This window comes from Misgurnus anguillicaudatus, chromosome 19 (genome assembly GCF_027580225.2).
Source record: "Misgurnus anguillicaudatus chromosome 19, ASM2758022v2, whole genome shotgun sequence".
Taxonomy (NCBI): domain Eukaryota; kingdom Metazoa; phylum Chordata; class Actinopteri; order Cypriniformes; family Cobitidae; genus Misgurnus; species Misgurnus anguillicaudatus.
In genome coordinates this window covers 48,453,597-48,473,834 of record NC_073355.2, presented here as the reverse complement: position 1 = coordinate 48,473,834, position 20,238 = coordinate 48,453,597, and the positions used below count along the sequence as shown (strand labels likewise).

The window sequence follows — 20,238 nt, the reverse complement described above, 5'->3', positions numbered from 1 at the left end:
ATATATCTATGTTCAAGATGTATATGATCTTAAACTTCTGTGAGGAAATTCATGTCTGCGTTGATGTTCAGTTCAGACTGGCAAATTAAAGATAATTTTCTTCACTTTGGTTTTGGTGTCTAATATTAGGCTACATGATGGTCTTGTAATAATAAAAGTAAAAGCCTATTTTCATTTTTAGACAATGCTTGTATTATATGCAAAAAATAAGCTTTTTATATCAATGACGCATGCCAATTAGAGTTAATTCATGGTCATCTTAAATGTGTATTAATTAAAAACATTTACACCATTAAATTACACATGGTAATGTTATCAATAGTTATGCATGTGTTAGCCACGGATTGAAGATTGTAAACAGTTTATTTAATTTTAATTAACAGTAAAGTAAGTTTTGGCCCCAAGTTAGATGTTGATTAACACTAAACCAGTCTAAAAATCTGTCCAGTTTCCCCAGCTGTAAACCCATTGGCTGTTAAACTCTTTTTTTTCTTATTATAAACTGACATGTTGATAACACATTCAGTTTATGTGTTTATGAGTACACTTTCAGAATGCTCTGTTACATGAAGATCCATACTGTATGCATCTGTGAGTGTGGTGGTGCGTTGCGCTGGGACGAGTGAACATAAGGGTGAGAGGGAAAAATCACAGTATACTCACTACAAAAATCTAGACTACACCAGTGCATTTATTGATATAACTATATCGTTATTCAGACGAATACTACTTTATGGCTGTGTCCCAATTCAAAGGCTGCGACCTTCTAAGGACGTATTTTAAGACCGATTGCATCACAGCATCGCGACTTGAGGCTGGTACGGACGTCCCAATTCAAAGGATGCTTAGAATGAAGCCTCAAAATGCGTCCTCATTTCTCCGCGATTTTAAGGATAGAATGAATGGATCCTTAACAGCTGAGGATATCCCAAGATTCATTGCGCGCCTGCAACGGCTAGATATTCTTAAATAAACAATTAAAACCTTCGTTAAATAAAAGTGTGTATTTATCAAAAAAGTTTGTCACTGTTTTAGTATTATAAGTTATGTTTTGTTTTAATATTATTATTTTTATGATGCATATATTTCTACGGTTGATTAATTTAATTTAAAATACTGTTGAATAGTTTAATCTACATCAACGTGTCATATTTTCTAAACTAAATTAATATTTTTCTGATTTCATATTTATTTTAATAAGTCAGAAACGTTTCCGCTATGCTTTTTTATTGGAATGTCAGATGTACATACAAAAACAGGCCTGCAATAAGAAAAAAACAAACTACAATTCTCAAAGGCAGACACATTGCACCATAACCAGTTACAGTTCAAATATGAAAATATAAGAAAATCAATTAAATAATATAAATAATGAAAAAAAAGAACGGAATTAAAAAAGGGAAAATAAATAAAGGTAAAAATAAATAAATAATACTTTTTAACAATGTTGACAATACAAGGGGTTACAAATAATTATTGGGTACAAAGATCTTTGAAAAAAATGGCAATAACATTAGATTTTTCATTTGAAAGGGTATGAAGAGAGTTTGCAAGCATTTCGAGTTCTCTGATGAAGTGAGGAACGGATGGAGGAGTTTTAAGAATTCTACACTTATGAAAAATTTAGCAAAGTCAAAAAGGTTATTAATTAGATAGTGTTGTGGACAAGTTTTTAGTTCACCAAACTTAATTTGTTTGTATTCAAGGGAATTCATACATGCAATAATACTTGACATTTTGCTATACAAATGAGACCAGAATTCCTTTGTGTAGTTACAATAAAAAAATATATGTTCAGTGGTTTCAATTTCAGTTTCACAAAATTGACAAGTGTTTTCTTCAATATTAAAATGTGAGTGAAGGAAATCTTTAGATGGGTGTATGTCATTTATTATTTTAAAGTGGAGTACTTTCAGTTTGGGAAGACTTGGAAAGAAAAGATAATTCATTCTCAGCTCTTTAATTTCATTTGGGTTAAAGTCTTTAAAAATATAATGATGTCTAATTCTATTTGGATGTAGTCTCTCGATGAAAATAGTTCTAATATATTTGTTGTTGCATTTACAATCTTTTATAGAGAGTTCACCAAGACAGAGGGTTGGGAGAGTGAAAGTTACAGAGTAATGTGAAAGAATTCCTTTCATCAATAAAATCATGCTTTTAGGTATGGCCTTTATAACTGTAAAAAACTCTTTAGGGTGACATACAAACTTATGTTTAAGACAAAAGTCATTATAACTGAGTATATTCCCAGAGGTATCCATTAAGTCCAGTATGGAAAGAATGTTGTATTGAAACCAGTTCCTATAGAATAAAGATTTGTTATGGTGTATAATAAAACGATTGTTCCAAATACAAGTTTTGTGTGGACTGAAGTTGTGGGAGAATGCTAATTTCCAACACAGGAGAACTTGCTGATGGAATGCAGATAACTTAAGAGGTAATTTGGACAACTCAAAATCACATCTCATCAAAAACTCTAAGCCACCTATTTTCTCAAAAATGGAAGAAGAAACAACAAACCACAAGCTGTTTGTATTACGAAGGAATGATCTTAACCATTGGGTTTTTAAAACACTATTCATTATTTCTAAATCAATAACATTTAAACCTCCTTCTTCATAACTATGAACCAAATCATTTTTGTTAATATAGTGATGTCTATTTTTCCAGATAAAGTTGAAAATTGCAGTGTTACATTCCTTTATTAAATGGGAAGGGATAGCTAGAGATGAAGCTGGGTAAACAAATCTAGAGAGTAATTCCATTTTGGTTAACAGGATTCTTCCAAAGATCGAGATATCTCTTTGTATCCAACTGTTAAGAATAGTTTTTGCTTTTAAGAGTTTCTTTACAAAATTTTCTTGGATACTTTGGTTGCTGTCTTTAGTAATAGTAATTCCCAGGTATTTTACAGAACTTTTAATCGGTATATTGAATAATTAATCCAGCTCACTATCATGAATTGCTATTAGTTCACACTTATTTGTGTTTAAGTAAAGGCCTGACGCTTTAGAGAAGAGATCACACAGATGAATTGCTTTGTCAAAAACGTTTCCGCTATGTCCTGCTGACAGGTGACGCCAATTATGGGTCGTCCGAAGGTTCGTCTCATTTCAGTTCTCTTCGCGAACTTCTGAGGATGCCACCTTGAAAGACCGAGTGCTCATCTTTAAGGTCCCATGCTTATAAGGTCGCAGCCCTTGAATTGGGACACAGCTTATGTGTGTGTTTATTTTGGGCGTACTTACAACTGCGTCAACTCGGGTACGTATTCACTAACGGCCAATCAGAGAGTAGCGAATCACGACTCAGCAAATCACAGAGTAGCAAATCACTATTCAGCCAATCAGAGAGTAAATACAATCTGCATGAGGACAAACAGGAAGTGAAAGTGAGTCGCCTTGCGTGTCGCGCTTGTACTGAGGAAAGTTTCAAGCAGATATTTACGGTTGTTGACGTGACACAATCAGCATGTAAAGTAAGTGTTTGACCACATAACTAAAATGTAATCACGTTGCTTAAAAAGTACACGTTTATTGGCTTTTAAGACGAGTTTATCTTTGTACATATTAAAAAAGTTTCCTGTTTCGGTGTAAACTCTGAACAACCGCGGGAATTAATTTCAGTCATAACGTTACAGTCTTATTACGATTTGAAATCACTTGAAGTGGCACACTAAACTATTTAAATACCACATTATAGGAATTTGATTGTAATTTTGTACCTTGTTTCAAGCTCATACAGTTACTATACTATATTATTATGTTTATAAGTTATGTAACTAACGTACAGTATCGTCTGTGATGACATTCTTAACCTCACAATACGCTATGTATTATATACATTGATCCATAATGGTACTCTTAACACTCTTTTTATATAGTAAATGGGTGATTCTTCTGTATGAGTTATAAATATCTTATAGTGTATCTTTATAATTTAGTTTTTACACAACTGTTAAATTCCTTTAGTCACATGAACATCTCGTGTTAGAGTACCCAGAAGGCTATCATAACATATTAACTTCAGTTTAGCTGCACAGCAGTATGTGAATATATTTGGCTTCCCTCATACCTACAGGTGCTCGTCCCTCTTCTGATTGGCCAGCAGGGGTTTAGATTCTCTGGGTGTCATGGCAACAGCATCCAGCAGATCATGGATGTGAGTGATGCGTCTAACAGTGGTGTGGACCCTGCAGATGATCTTACATCATTTGAGATTGTTAATCTGTCCAACCCAGGACTGCTGGATTTCAGTGAAGACAACGGACAAATCCAGGAATCAAAGGACAAAGCCAAACTCAAAACTAAGCTCATTTCTGCATGGAATAATGTGAAATATGGAGGTATGGAGGGAGATTATTACATTTCTTGCTAACAGAACTCTTATGAGTGGGGAAATTATTGATACAGTTGCAAAGTGTAGTAATAATCCTATTGTAGGACATGCTTATAAGTAAAGTTTTTTTTCTCTGAAAACGATGTATTCATTTTTAAATCTCCCTCTTTCTCTGTTGCAGGCTGGTCTTTGAAGACCAAACCACGTCTTAGTAAAAGCACTCCTTTGTATTTGCTGGGTCAATCCTATCAGCTCAACTACATCGGTAAGAGTAGACAGTCTTTTCAATCCCCACAAATGATGTTTGCCTGCAGTACTTATTTTTTCTAATCTATCTAATCTCTGGATGTTTGTGGTGTTTGTGCTTTTGTTGTTGTAGGAGAGCGAGAGGGTTTCAGACGGGCATTTTCATCCTTGCTGTGGATGACCTATAGGAGAGGTTTTACACCCCTCGATGGCTCCGCCCTCACCTCTGATGCAGGATGGGGCTGCATGCTTCGCAGTGCACAGATGCTGTTAGCTCAGGGACTTATGCTACACATGATGCCTGCAGGTACACACACACACACACACTAGGCTGGCTCAATATTGGGGGGAACTAACATTGCAATGTTTTGTTTTCTGTGATGTGAGAAATACTGGATGACTTCACTAGATGGCTCATAAAAGCTCAGTTTAAGAGAAATGTAATTTCTGCCAGGCAAAAACTTTATCAGTGCTTGCAAAATCGCTAGCCTGATGTCCCAGAGCTATTGTGCCTTCCAGTCAGGCTGCCAAAATGTATCTCTCCCCTGCCCATATTTGTATGCTGTGCATTCTCACAGATTTGGTTGGGTAATTATGTTTTATGTAATTTGGGCATCAGGTGTTGAATTTGAGTTTGAAAGCGCACTCGCTTATAGTTTCACTTTCCATTCGCGATCGCTGCTCAAACTTTACAGGGAGCGCTGAGTACTGATTTGTCATTGATGCTCTTGATCTGTTGCACACAATTTCCTTCAATGTCACCTTTTCAGTCATTACGATCCGCATGTAACGAGAGAAATGTACCTCAGCAAGCTTAACATGATATAGATTGGGTATGCAGTAAAGAATATTGCGAAAATGCTGACAGTTATGTCAGAAAACCCAGACAAGAGCAAAGTTGAGAAAGGAGGAGTAAGCTAATGTAGATGCTATGCTTTTACAATTTAATGTAGCTCAGGGTAAATCAAATATCATTGTTAATGATTGCTATGACAAAATATAGGCCAAACATTAGAGGTATGGATCAAGTATTTCTGTACTTGCATTCAGAAGCTCACATACTGAGAGTTGAATTTCTGACAACGCACACACAAAATTCATTTATTCATGTGTTTTTCCAGACACCTACACACTAAACCCTAACCCTAATCTTGACATGTATTCCCTACCCAGTCTCCTGAGGTTGCGTATAAATAGCACGAAGTGTAAAACTCGTGCAATACATACGCCAAATTCCACTTTGGCGTGCATATGATACGCAAGTCCTTCCCATTCACTTAAACGGTGCATCTTTTTTTGTCGTTTTATTTATTGGTTTCTCAATTTTTTTCTGTTTTTTTAAAACCATTTTCGCTTGGGTTTAGGGTTAGATTTTAGATTTGCTTAATGAGGTTATTTAATATACAGGTTTCTCAATGTTTTTGTCCATATTTAAACCATGGTCGCTTGGAGTTGGGGTTAGAGTTGGGGTTTGGGTTAGGATGTCATTTTTATATAACAAAAAGTTGTTCTATCCCTAAACCCAAGCGAAAATGGTAAAAAATAGCAAAAAAATTGAGAAACCAATAAATAAAACGACAAAAAAGATGCACCGTTTAAGTGAATGGGAAGGACTTGCGTATCATATGCACGCCAAAGTGGAATTTGGCGTATGTATTGCACGAGTTTTACACTTCGTGCTATTTATACGCATTTTCAGGAGACTGGGCTGGTATTCCTGTAAAAAAAACAATTATTTATGTCTTAAATTGCATATAAAATCAGTTGAGAAAAAATAAATCTAATTTGTACAATTAAATTATATGCCTATGTGGTTTCGTGCAGAACTCGCTCTTAAAGGTGCAGTGTGTAAATTTTAGCGGCATCTAGTGGTGAGGTTGTGAATTGCAACCAACAGCTCAGTCCACTGCTCACCCGTCACTTTTGAAACACAAAGAGAAGCTACGATAGCCACCACCGGACAAACATGTCGTCATCATCGGAGACAACTTCGTAAAAAAAGTGTGTCCGTTAAGAGCTTCTGTAGAAAAATGGCAGCACAAAATGGCGACTTTTATGTAAGGGGACCCTCAGCGTATGTAGATAAAAATGTCTCATTCTAAGGTAATACACGCATAACGATTCATTATGAAAGGTCTTTATACACCCCTGATAATATAGTTTTGTATATTATTTTGCATTTCTGTCAAGAGATCCTTCTAAAAATTACACACTGCACCTTTAAAGCAACAGTAGCCCCTATTTTCTGATCGGAAAAATAATGTAATCTGTGACTGGAAAACATTATATGATCCAAACTGAGTTTTGTGATCCATTGAATCACTATTAAATGGTGATTAGATCCAGTGTGGAGATGAGCAGGAACAGAAAAATAAGGTATTTTTTATTCGGGCTACTTGCATTCATTTAGGGCTACCAAAAATTTGAAGAGTGGCTGCCCGAAGGACTACCAGGATTTTTTTAATTTTGTGAGTCCTGTTTATGTTCTGCGATGTGATTATTGCAGTTGTTGTGCAGCCCAAACACACACAGACACACGCACACACACACACAAGAAATGTTAATGCACTACGTTGCCGGTTTATTTTAGTCGGTGGCTTCCTCTTTTTTTAGGATGTTTGTAATTTTGATCATGTTGTAGGTACGCCTCATTTCTTATTTGTGCATCCATGAAAGACACGAGGATGGATGAGTCAAGGCGTTACGTTAAATGGCATATCCTCACTTTGTATATAAAGTTAGTTCTCTATTATCAAACGTCAGATGCATTAAACAATAAAAATAAACACATTATTGACATTTATTGAGAAGTTCAGATGTTCATTGCTCTGCTACAATAAAATAAAATGCATTCTTAAAAGTGCTATAAAATTGATATGTGTGTATAGACGGTTTCAGCAGTAACAACATAAACAAGCGGCTGTCTTGGTCCGCACGTAACTTCCGGTAAACTCCGCTAAGAATAAAAGTTCTTTAAACTTAGTTTATTTATATAACAAGCAAAAAACCTAGGAAACCAAAACATTTGTTATTTTCGACGAGGCATTTGTTCAAGAGATCAGTTTAGCAACTAGTAAGACCCTTAAACAAACAGAAACCGGAAGTAAAGTTTGGATCCAGACATGTATCGTGTCAGCGCACGTGCGTCCGATGAAACCGTCTATTCATCAGTATACTGTGTGAAACAAGTCTACATTTACTATAACCTAGTAAAAAATGTTAACATTTATGTGTGTTTGGATATAACTTGAAAAAATGATAATGTGAACGGTGAGGATAATGTATACATGCATCAGGTTTAGTCGATATTGCTTCTACGTTCACTCCTCATGAAGCTTCCTCACGGTACAATCTTAAAATATTTAGATGTCCTACATAATGCCTGAGCTCCAGGTAATGTGGCTCTAGGACGGAGGAATGAGGAATCATCTATTTGAGTATTGAGAAACACCCTGTATCTCTCATTAGGTTGGACGTGGCCTGCGTCACATCATCGGACCAAAGATGATTTGGAGGTCGTGGATCCTCACATGCTGGACGATTCACTCAAAGCGAATCGCCGTGACTCAGGAAAGCCTCGCAGACGCAGTTTGGACACGACGTTGGACAGAGAGACCCACGAGGAGGAAACTCACAGGAGGCTGGTTTCCTGGTTCGGGGATCTGCCGTCTGCCCGGTTCGGGCTGCACCGTTTGGTAGAGTTGGGCAAGGCCTCAGGAAAACGTGCTGGTGACTGGTATGGACCGTCCATCGTGGCTTACATACTCCAGTAAGTGAACAAGATCAGCGGCAGTAAATATATCTCAAATGGGATGCCTACTACACACAACAACGATAGGAGCTTTTTCAAATAATCAGTCTGATCTTGTCTGTCAGCGCACACAGGTTTATATCAGTTCAGAAGTTAATAAGAAGTTCTTTCTTTTTTTATGAGAGAAACAATGCTTGTTAAATCTCACGTGTGTGTTTCAGGAAGGCTGTGACAGCATCTGAGGTCTTGAATCTGGTGGTTTATGTAGCTCAGGACTGCACAGGTGAGCCTATGGCTCTGTCTTGATGTGTATGAGATTATAGGGCGTCTCATGATTCGGAAGGGTGATGATTACAACAAACACATGTTGTGTTAACAGATTTCATCACTTCCTGAATAACAGTGCAGAGAGTCGCTACTAAAGATCAGATGGAAATCAAACTTGAATTTGATGCAGTGTGAAATTTTCAATCTTGTTTAAAATGCAAATTCAGTTTTTAAGATGCAAAAACACACATAAATATTAATAAAGATAATTAGTTTAATATTGTATTTATTTCCTGTTTCTGTCTGTAGTGTATGTTAGAGATGTGTTGGATCTGTGCGGGTCGTCTGGTGTGGATCCTTCATTGGGGTCCAGGTGGAAGTCTCTTATTCTTTTGGTTCCTGTGCGTCTCGGTGGAGATGCGTTAAACCCGTCTTACACTCAATGTGTTAAGGTGTTTCACACAAACACACACAAACACAGATCTAACTCATAATAGAGACTGTTGTGTTTAACTCGTCATGTTTGTGCATCTGTAGAGATTGCTAATGCTCAGGTGCTGTATTGGGATCATTGGAGGAAAACCAAAACACTCATTGTTTTTCATGGGTTTCCAGAGTGAGTCATGTACATGTGTATCTGCTGTTTGTGTGTATATATAAATCATTCGTCATCATTGTGTTTGTCTTAAGCAGATGATCAGCTGATCTATTTAGATCCTCATTACTGTCAAACTGCTGTAGACGTCAAACAAGACAACTTCCCTTTAGAGGTGAGCAGATATTTAAAGGGACAGTTCACTCAAAAATAAAAATCCTCTCTTGTCATCCTCAAACTGATAATTTCTGTCGCAAATCTCAATCACAATTTCAAACATACTGTGAATCATTTGGTTACAACCAATGATATTTTGTGTCATTGGCTTCAGACATGCTAGGACCTGGTTACAGTTTTGAATATGCACGTGATATGATTTTAGACATAGAATATGTTGTGTCCACAAAGATTAACTCTTTCTCTCTGTGTTTACACAGTCATTTCACTGTAAAACTGTGAGGAAGATGCCGTTTAATCGTATGGACCCCTGCTGTACTCTGGGCTTTTACGCCAGGAGCAGGGAGGATTTCCAGAGTCTCTGCTCAGATGTCACTATGGTAAGATTTACACGTTTTAATGTGTTTTTAAATACATCTACGTTTTACTGCATAGTGTATCTAAGACAATGTCTGTGCTATCGGTAGTGATGGGCGATTTCGAAGCACGCTTCATGAGGCTTCGAAACATTTACGAAACTTTGGTTTCGAATCATTGGTTTAGAGCTTGTTTCAAACTGGTCAAAGTCATGCGATTTTAGCAAATGAGGCTTCATTACGTCATAACTGTTTCGAAACGTTTTGAAAATCCGACGATTCACCACTACGGGGAGTTGATCACAAATGACCAGCGTAGGTGAACTCGGGTCAGTTTTGTTGTAAAAGTTTATAAAACAATCATCCTCCTGACTAATAACACTACCATTTTGTCTACTTTTTGTTTATAGACAGATTTAATGACAAAAATGTGCATAATTAAAAAGGGAGTATGCTTTAATGACTTTTTTTGCCATAAATAAAACTAAAAACACAGAATACACTTTTAATTATGTCTTAATTAAATCAAATAATTTATTTTTCTTAAAAACATATTTTTAGAACAATCTTGCTATTATTGTGTAAAAAGTGTTTGGACAGATCTTGCTTTTACACTATTTTGACCAGCAGGTGTCGCCAGCGTGTATGGTGTTTCGAACGCTTTGAAAAACTGAATCAATTTACAAAGCAATTGGTTCAATTGATTCAAAGCTTCGAAAAGCTTTGTTTCTCCCATCACTAGCTATCGGTAGTCTCAGATATCACATGCACAGACCGCTGACAGATTTAAGGAAGGCAGAAGCTAAATTATAATTACAAGCTGGTTAACTGATTTTTATACAATGTTTAAGAAGTTTTTATTGGTCACATATACAACCATACTCCGTATAGCATAGTAAAATATTTGGTATGGCTCTCTATTCCAGGGGCGCAGACAGAATTTTATTTTTGGGGGGGTCCTATCCTAAAATGAGGGGGCAACTCAACTATATATATGATGTAGATGGCACATTGTCACCGAATATTAATATTAATATTAATATTAACTCTCATGCGAAGATGACAGCGTAAGTTACGCACAACAACGCATGAGCTAATCCAATCAGGTTTGAAAATAGCTGCATTTTACCGCACAGCATTTTGATTGGTCAATCTATCAATCAGACTAAGGAATAAACATTTTCTTATTTTATTTTAAGCAATTGTGGAAATCTGAGGGGGCCAGACATGTAAATTAGGGGGTCAAGGCCCACCCAGCTCTATTCACAGTATACAAAAAATGTATATGCTGTAGATTTGTAGGGATGCCCGAAATATATATTATGCAATACAATAAGTTATTTTACTTAGTTAGTTACTTGGTTATTAACTCCTGGTTTTGCAGACAAGGCTTAAGCCTAGACCTAGACTAAGACACATGCTTGAGTTGTCTCAAGTGAAAATAACTTGCACCAACAGATCTTAAAATATGCCAGTTCCAGTAAGATGCACACCAGTAATGTTTCTGTCTAATGCCAAATTCAGACTGCACGATTTTAGCCCTGATTTTGACTCACCAACAGGTTTTGAGAAATTGTCGACAAATGCCCGAAATCACAGGCAAATCAATGCTCGTACACGCGAGTGACAATCACACAGTATGAATTATCAAAGATGTAATCTGAGAGAATCGCCAGCGTTTGGACCTGTTGGCGATTCAAAATCATGGCGTGTGAAATGTTTTTTAACTGAAAATAACATCGACGATGACCTACAGCCAATGAGAGCGCAACATACCGGGCAGTTGGAAGTTCGGGGAGGAGGCTTCCCAACTATTTCCTCCTTCATAATCTTTATTTCTTTTTCTTCTTTCTACTGCAAACGAGCACAGAGACAATTTGTATGGTAAGCTTCTTGCGGGCTACCATTTTTTATAATTATCCCAGTCTCACATGAGATCTCCGGTCTTGCACGCGTGACCTCGCGTTGTTTCCTTCGCGTCATTTCTCGCAATCGTTTGGTTGTGAGACGTAGTTTGCAGACCGGACAAAGTGGTTGGCGATTTTGCCTATGGTAAAGTCAGGCAGTGTGACAACTCTCTGTTGCCAATCCATCATGCAGTCTGAAAACAGCAGCAACTGAACACTACCTAGTCACGCAGTGTTAAATGATCTGTGACCCGACTACTTTGAAAATCATGCAGTATGAATTTGGCATAAGGTATAAGGTGGTGCTGTCCAGTGAGCTGGACACCTGAGTTTACTTTAATATTTTGCATGTAAATTTTAATCTTAGGACAAACTGTATATCATTGGAAATGTCTAATAATATAGTTTTCATATTTCAAAAGCTTTTAGCAGTAACAAAACTGCAGTGACTGTAATTTATTAATTTGTGACGAGTATGCAGAAAACCGTTGACACCTAGTGGCCATTGCTGGTAAAACCACTAAAAGTGTAACGCAAAACTGTAACCTTTATTTAATATTTTTACCTTAAGACACTTCCGTGAAAAAATCTTTAAAGTGTCTTCTTAGAAACAGTTATTTATTGAATGTGTCTCTTTAAAACAACACCAAGATTAGGCTTCTAGACCAAAAAATGCCTTAATTTAACTAAGGCTTAGTCCTGGCTTTAGCTAAGCCTTTTCTGTAAAACCAGGCCTAAGTTTGTAAAAACATTTTAAATAATCAAATATATTTAGAAACGATTACAAAAATGATATCCTACATAAACGTTTTACTATTTCACTTTTAAAAGGAAGCATCAGTTTCTCTTTATCTCTCTACAATCTGCCTAAAACTTTTTTCACAAACATGGTTTGTCCTTATAATTGGGATATTCATTATGCAATAATAATCTATTTCTCTCTCTCTCTCTCTCTCTCTCTCTCTCTCTCTCTCTCTCTCTCTCTCCCTCTCTCTCTCTGGTGCATGCTGGGAGTGTGTGAATGAGAGCGTGTTTGTTGAGAGCGAGTGCGTCTTAACTGCGCTTTTTTCTTTTTTTCTAAATATCTTTTTTCCCCTCGTTAGTGTTTCTTTTACATCGTGAAAAGGATTTTTTTTCCTCAACAGTCGCGGTTTATTAACCGCGTGTTTTTCTCGGGTAGCAGACGCCGGGATGGAGTCTGTTCCCGGGTCAGATTTGTCACCCCGGCACGGGTGCAGGTGTGTGCCTGAGCCGGGAGTGACTGTGGAGGATCTGCTTTTAGTTGTCGGAGAGCAGGTCGGTTTTGACAACATTGTTTCTGCATCGCGAATGAATAAGGCGATTGTTGTGTTTTTAAAATCTGAGTTGCTGATAAATCATTTAACTGTGAGTGGTATATGGGTTAAATAGACTTTCGTTCCCGTTACACCTTTATCTGCACCAGCTACAAAAATCACAATCTCTAATGTTCCACCGTTCGTCTCCAATGACGCGATTACTAAAGAGTTGCAGAGATGGGGAAAGTTTGCTAGTCCTATGAAGATAATCCCCCTTGGATGCAAAAATGCGTCCCTTAAACATGTGTTGTCTTTTAGAAGACAGATTTATATGTTTCTAACTTCACCCACACGGACTTTGGAAGTTTCGTTTCGCGTTAATCACGATCAAAGCTCGTATATGATTTACGCGAGCACTGAAAGTCTGAAATGTTTTGAGTGTGGAAGTGTAGGCCATAAACGCTACGCGTGTCCACATAGAGATGATCAGCAACCATCCACATCTCGCGGTGAAGGAGTTACTGTAGAGCTACACAGAAATGTTGGAGTTGAACAGAAAAGTCAGGAACAGGATGGAGTTACAGAAGAGGTGAATGAACAAGAAGAGGTGAGTGATAATGATGATGATAATGCTGGAAATGTTGCTAATAATGAACCTGTAAATGCTACTGATAATGTGCTTGGAATTGCTACTGATGTTAATGAAAATTTGGCTGAGGATATGACTGAGGTGGTTGATAGAGCTCAGGCAGAGGGTTTAGAGGAGAACCTCACTGATGAATCAGAAGTGTTGTCACAGTTTACTGATGATGGTATGGGAGATGGTGAGCAATGGTCAGATGAGCACAGAGATGTTGAAAAAGATTTGTACACTGTAGAAGAGATTAACTCTTTTCTTGACACGACTAAAGGAAAAACAGGGGTGGAGATAAGTGATTATTTCCCTGATATTGAAAAGTTTGTTCTTTCTGTGATGCGTGCAAGAAAAAGGAGTAGCTATGATGAGTTGTCACAACAAAAGAGGTTTCGTCTAAAAAAGCATCTAACTACTATTAGACAGAGTAAGAAAATAGGAAAGGAAAGACTACCGAGGGGAAAAACTAAAGCTTTATAATGACTCTCACTTTCAATCTTACTTTCTTCTGTTTTTTCTTTCTCCCTCTCTACCTTATGGCTTTTTTACGGGTGGGTTCCCTTAATATTAATGGTATGAGGGATGGGAGGAAGAATGGGTTATTGTTAGAAATGATTCATTTGAAAGATCTAGGTGTTATTTTTTTGCAAGAGACCCATAGTACTGAAAGTAATGAAAGTGAATGGGGCTTATGGTGGAAAGGAGAACATGTTTTGAGTCATGGGACAAATCTAAGTGCTGGTGTAGCCATTCTTTTTTCCCCTACTATTAAAGCTAAAGTTTTAACAGTCAATGAAGTTGTCACAGGAAGACTTTTATTTGTGAAAGCTGAAATTAATAATTTCATTTTTTTATTTGTGAATGTTTATGCACCTAATGTTGGAGCAGAAAGAGTTACTTTTTTTAAAAAGTTAGAAAATCTAATTCAAGAACAAATGGATGATGTTTTTATTGTTGTGGGAGGAGATTTCAACTGTATTCTTGATTTTACTTTGGATAGAAATGGGGAGGAACCTCATGCTTTGTCTGCCACTTGTTTAGCAGGAGTTATTAAAAAATTTAATTTTATTGATGTGTGGAGAGAACATAATCCCTCAATAAAGCAACATACATGGGTGAAAATTTACAATGAAAGAATTTCTGCTGCACGTTTAGACCGTTTGTATATATCTAACAACCTAAGAAATAGGGTTGTTAATACAAGTATTATTCCTATTTCTTTTTCTGATCATAAGTTTGTTGTGTTTGGTATTACTTTGGCTAAAAGTACATATAAGAGTTGCTATTGGCATTTTAATACTAAACTTTTAGGAGATAAACATTTTTGTGATGCTTTTAAATTGTTTTGGGAGACTTGGAAAAAAGAAAAAAGTTTTTTTGAAAACATTATACAGTGGTGGGAAGTTGGGAAAGTTCATATAAGAGGTTTTTGTCAAAAATATACGTCCCATTCTTCTTTATGTTTGAAAAAGACATTAGAATGGCTAGAAAAAGAGATTGTTGATATTGAGAAGAATATGATATCCAGTGATGATGCCAATTTAAAGGAACTGTGGACTGAGAAAAAAAATAAATTAAGTTCAATTTTAAATGAAAGAGTTAAAGGGGCAATTATAAGAAGTCGTTTTTTAACTGTTCAAGACATGGATGCTCCAACTACTTACTTTTTTAACTTGGAGCGTAAAGTGGGTCAACATAAACAGATGCATTCTCTGAAGGACATTAATGGACAAGCTACTTCAGATCCAACAGAGATGCGCAGACTTGCTGTAGATTTTTATTCTGCTTTGTATGCCTCTGAAAACTCAGATGAAAATTGTAGAGACTTGCTGTTAAAGGATCTCCCTGTTGTACCTGAAGAACATAAACAATTTTTAGAGTCTGACATTACTTTTGCGGAAGTTACTTCAGCAGTAATGAGTCTTTCTGTAGGTCGTGCTCCAGGATTGGATGGACTACCCACTGAATTTTATAAGAGTTTTTGGTCTATTATAGGAGATGATTATTTTAAAGTACTTAAAGAATGTTTTAGTGAAGGAACTCTCTCTACAAGTTGTCAGCGTGCAGTTTTATCTTTGCTCCCTAAGAAGGGTGATTTAACTTTATTAAAGAATTGGAGACCGGTTGCGGTTTTATGCACAGAATATAAAATCTTTTCAAAGTGTCTGGCCAATAGATTAAATAATGTATTAAAAGAAATTATACATGAAGACCAGTCATACTGTATAAAAAATCGCTTAATTACAGATAATCTTCATTTAATGCGGGATGTTTTTGATTTTGCCTATTGTAATAATGTTAATATGGGTGTGTTATCTTTAGATCAGGAAAAGGCTTTTGATAGGGTTGATCATGTTTTTCTTTTTAACACGTTGAAAGCTTTTGGTTTTGGGGATACTTTTATTTCCAAGGTTAAACTTCTGTATACTGAGGCAACTTGCATGATAAAAATGGCTGGTGGGTTAAGTTTACCCATAAAAATTAAAAGAGGCATTAGACAGGGTTGTCCCTTGTCAGGTCAACTATACAGTATAGTGATAGAGCCTTTGCTGTGTAGTTTAAGGAAGAAGCTAATGGGTCTAAAGATTAGCAATATAGATTCTCATATTAAACTTTCTGCCTATGCGGATGACATTACAGTAATAATAAGAGACCAAAATGATATTAAATCACTAAAGGAGGCTTTAGAATGTTATGGGAAAGCCTCCTCAGCCATTGTAAATTGGAGTAAAAGTGATGCACTGTGGTGTGGTAGAGTTTTTACAGATCTGACACTCCCAGGTGGCTTACAGTGGGGTAGAAGTGGTTTTAAATATTTAGGGGTGCATATAGGTACAGAAGAGTACAGAAAGAAAAACTGGGAGGGCCTTGTGGAAAAGGTGTGTGCTCGGTTGTCTTGCTGGCGTTGGTTGCTACCCCAACTATCCTACAGGGGGAGAGTTCTGATTTGTAATAATTTGATTGCATCTTCTTTGTGGCATAAGATGACCATACTTGAGCCTCCTGAAGATCTGGTTAAAGCAATCCAACAACGACTAGTGGAGTTCTTTTGGTCAGGACAACACTGGTTGAAGGCGGCTGAACTGTATCTCCCCGTGCAGGAAGGAGGCCAGGGGCTGATTGATGTTAAATCAAGAATAAAAGCCTTTAGACTTCAGACTGTACAGAGACTGCTGTATGAAGAAGATGTGAGCTGGGCTGGAGTAGCCTGTGCTCTCCTGAGAAAAGCAGGAAATATGGAATTAGATCGTCACCTGTTCCTGATGGATATTAATAAATTGAACTTGTCTGGACTGAGCTCTTTTTACAGATCCATTTTCAGTTCATGGGCATCTTTTAAGTTTTCACGGAGCATAGACTGTTTACAGAGGTTATGGTTAAAAGAAGAACCTCTTTTTTTTAATTCTGCGCTGGACTTGGACCTTTTAAAATCAGATGCTATCAGAAAGTCCATGTGGGCAGCAAAAATAACAAAAATTGGACATTTAATAGAAAACAGAAAATGGATTACTGCTGAGAATCTGGCTATGAAACTGGGTATGAAATCGGTCAGAGTGGCACAAAATTTGTTAAATCGAATAGTGGGACTTCTACCTCATGATCACGGAATGGTGCTGGAAACATCTGATGAAGAAAACTGTGTTTTCCCAGAGCTGATTTTTTCAGCAGAGACTGTAACATGGCAAGAAAAAGAAGGTAGCCTTTTATCTTTTAAGACACCCCAGCTAGAACTTTTAAGTGATGCTGGAAAGAAAAATATCTATGTACTGTGTGTTAAAGTGGGGCACCTTAATGCATTGGAGACTGTTAAAGAGTCCAAATGGCAGGAGATGTTTGGGCCAGGTGCTTCCCCTAAACGGAGTTGGAGGTCCCTGTACAAGCCACCCATTGAAAAAAGGTCTGGAGACCTTCAGTGGAGAATTGTACATGGGATTATACCTACAAACAGATACAGAGCACACATTGATCCACAGGTAGGGGTGGGTTGTCCTTTCTGTGGTGAAGATGAAACAGTTTTTCATCTGTTTTTAAAGTGTGCAAGGCTTCAACCAATGTTTGATGTTTTAGAAGAGTGGTGTCAGTCTCTTGGGGAAGTTTTTACTCCTGTGTTTTACATATATGGTCCAAAATACAGTAGAAGTAGGAGGGAAGCACATGTTTTGATTAATTTTATTCTTGGGCAAGCAAAAATGGCTGTATGGCTCTCACGGAAAAAACAAATGAATGGTCTTGGGTCAACTGATGTTGTGTCAATTTTAAAGGGATTAATAAAATCTCGTATTAAAATTGAGTTTGTATATTACAATTTGGTCAATGATATTGAAATGTTTAAATGTAAATGGGGAGTAAATCAATGTTTTTGTGAAGTTGATTTTGACGGCTCTTTGCAAGTATATGTGTAGCTGACTGTATGTTTTTGGAAAATGTTGTATTTTTAATTTTTTTTCTTTCTCCTCCTAATGTTTTTTAATCATTTGTAAATAAATAGCCCTTTAAAGTCAAAGTCTCTATCTCTCTCTCTCTCTCTCTCTCTCTCTCTCTCTCTCTCTCTCTCTCTCTCTCTCTCTCTCTCTCTCTCTCTCTCTCTCTCTCTCTCTCTCTCTCTCTCTGATGGACAGGCTTTGACATCATCTGAACAGAAGTACCCCATCTTCACGTTTGTGGATGGTCATGCTGAGGTTGAGGGTGGGTGTACCACTGATTCAGTCACACATATAAAGACCAAAGACAAACTGAGCCGAAGACAAAAGAAAAGCAGCACAGATGAATTTGTGCTTTTGTGATATAGACTTTATTTCCTGTTTGTTACTCCAGAGAAACCTAAGTTAAATTTGAGTCATGTGCTCAAAATCACAGCAGGGTGACCTAAGCACACATTCAGTTTATTTACTGAGTATCTTTGCACATCAGATTATTTAAAGTATTTTTTCATCTGCTGTTTGTACCGGTGGTTTAGCAGATTACCATGAATGTGTTCGATGATGATGATGATGATAAAAGCAGACAGTGAGAATCTGAGGGACAAATCCAAACCTGTATTTAGTTTGTATTTTTTGTGTTTAAATAGAAATTAATTAAATTAAAATACTTTTACTTAAAATGTGAGAAAATAGTTTTTCTCTTTGAAGTCCATCGTGAAAAAAAATCAACAATCTTGGTGTTATACAGGTGAACATGCATGCATAGTTAAAGCTTTTCAGTTTTCTCATCTTAACCTGATCAGTGGCCGGTTGCATAAAACTTTAAGACTAGCTTTAAAAGTTAGTCATGAATTTTTTTCTTCACGACTGATCATAACTGTTTTAATTATGTTACATAGAAAGGAAGATTGGTCTAATTTAAATCCAAATAATAAGACTGATTAGCCCGAATTAATTGCTAGTTAGTCAGAATCATACTTAAGACACAGTCTTTACGTCACGGCTATGTTTATGCAACCGGCCACTGAACATCATAGCCAAACTTAAATAGATACAGTTTAGGAAGTCTTTACACTAAAAGCATAAGTTTGCTCTCATTTGAAAGCAGACACTTTGAAGTTTATTAAGAAGTCAAAATTAGTTCTTAAATTATACATTTTTAATAAATAGCAAAACATATATGAAATATTTTTTTTTAAAACTAAAACTGGCATTGGATCTATCTAGAAATGCACTGCAGATAAAGCCACAGGTCTGACCAATCTGAAGATGATAGATCTAAAACTCTGTATTTTATGAAATATTTTTTAAAACCATGTCATGTGAATTTACAGAATTTACAGAAAACAACAAAATGCTAAGCTAAGTTTATTCACATCTCACAAGCATCCTTTAAGTTTATTGTCCTATTGTTCTGTGTGTCAGACAGACCCATTAAATAAAAGCATCAGAATGACACTTTAACAACTCTTAATCTGGGATATGCCATTCTAAATATTTACTCTTTTATTATTATAATTAATTACTCACAAATTTCTATAGTGTTTAATCCCTCCTTTCTTTGATCGAAAGTCTCAATTCACTTTCTTTCTATCAAATGCCCTTTTAAAATAAACAAACGTAGGCCTACCTAAAAAGAAACTTTACGAAATTATTCCTAAAAATATATATCTCTCATACATATATCTCAGATTTTATTTTTTCCCTCTCATTTATTGTTTGTGGCAAATTTTGCCCCATTGACTTCCATTATAACAATATTTTTTGATTGCAGAGCCATGACACCTTATGATCATGCATTCTTGATTCTTTGTGGTTTTTCCTGTTGCAAAGAGGTAAAATTTGTCATTTTAACTATTGATCACCATGTGGCATCATTAACCCTGTGCAAAAACAGAGCTTAAAGGGGACATTCCATAAAAATCAGATTTTTCCATGTTTAAGTGCTATAATCGGGTCCCTAATGCTTCTACCAACCCAGAAAACATGAAAAATAGCAACCCTGTAACTTTGTGTTGGTAAGGCTCTCTCTGCAAGCATGTGAATAAATAGGTCATTCGGATTTCGCTCCCCCCATGACGTAGTAAGGGGATCTTATTATCTTATCTTATTATTGCAAGACACCGTTATAAATGCAAGTAGTTTATTTATTTGTCATGATGGAACTTCATTCAAAGCAGAGCTCACCAAAGAGCTTGCAGTCGGATCTCCGGCTTGTGGTGTTGGCTGCGAATAAAAAAAAAAATTATGCGTTTGCCTACAAATA

The 20,238-nt window shown here is 36.5% G+C and overlaps 1 protein-coding gene across 1 annotated transcript; it reads left to right on the top strand.

Moving 5' to 3' along the window:
* The first annotated feature begins 3,225 nt into the window (after nt 1-3,225).
* Nucleotides 3,226-18,652, top strand: atg4db (autophagy related 4D, cysteine peptidase b). The gene is made up of 11 exons (XM_055195025.2): nt 3,226-3,481; nt 4,084-4,348; nt 4,523-4,606; nt 4,721-4,894; nt 8,056-8,356; nt 8,560-8,621; nt 8,915-9,057; nt 9,143-9,221; nt 9,299-9,375; nt 9,638-9,757; nt 18,171-18,652. The coding sequence occupies exons 2-11, from the start codon at nt 4,159-4,161 to the stop codon at nt 18,333-18,335; spliced, it is 1,395 nt and encodes a 464-aa protein (XP_055051000.2). The 5' UTR covers nt 3,226-3,481; nt 4,084-4,158; the 3' UTR covers nt 18,336-18,652.
* Nucleotides 18,653-20,238: the final 1,586 nt, after the last annotated feature.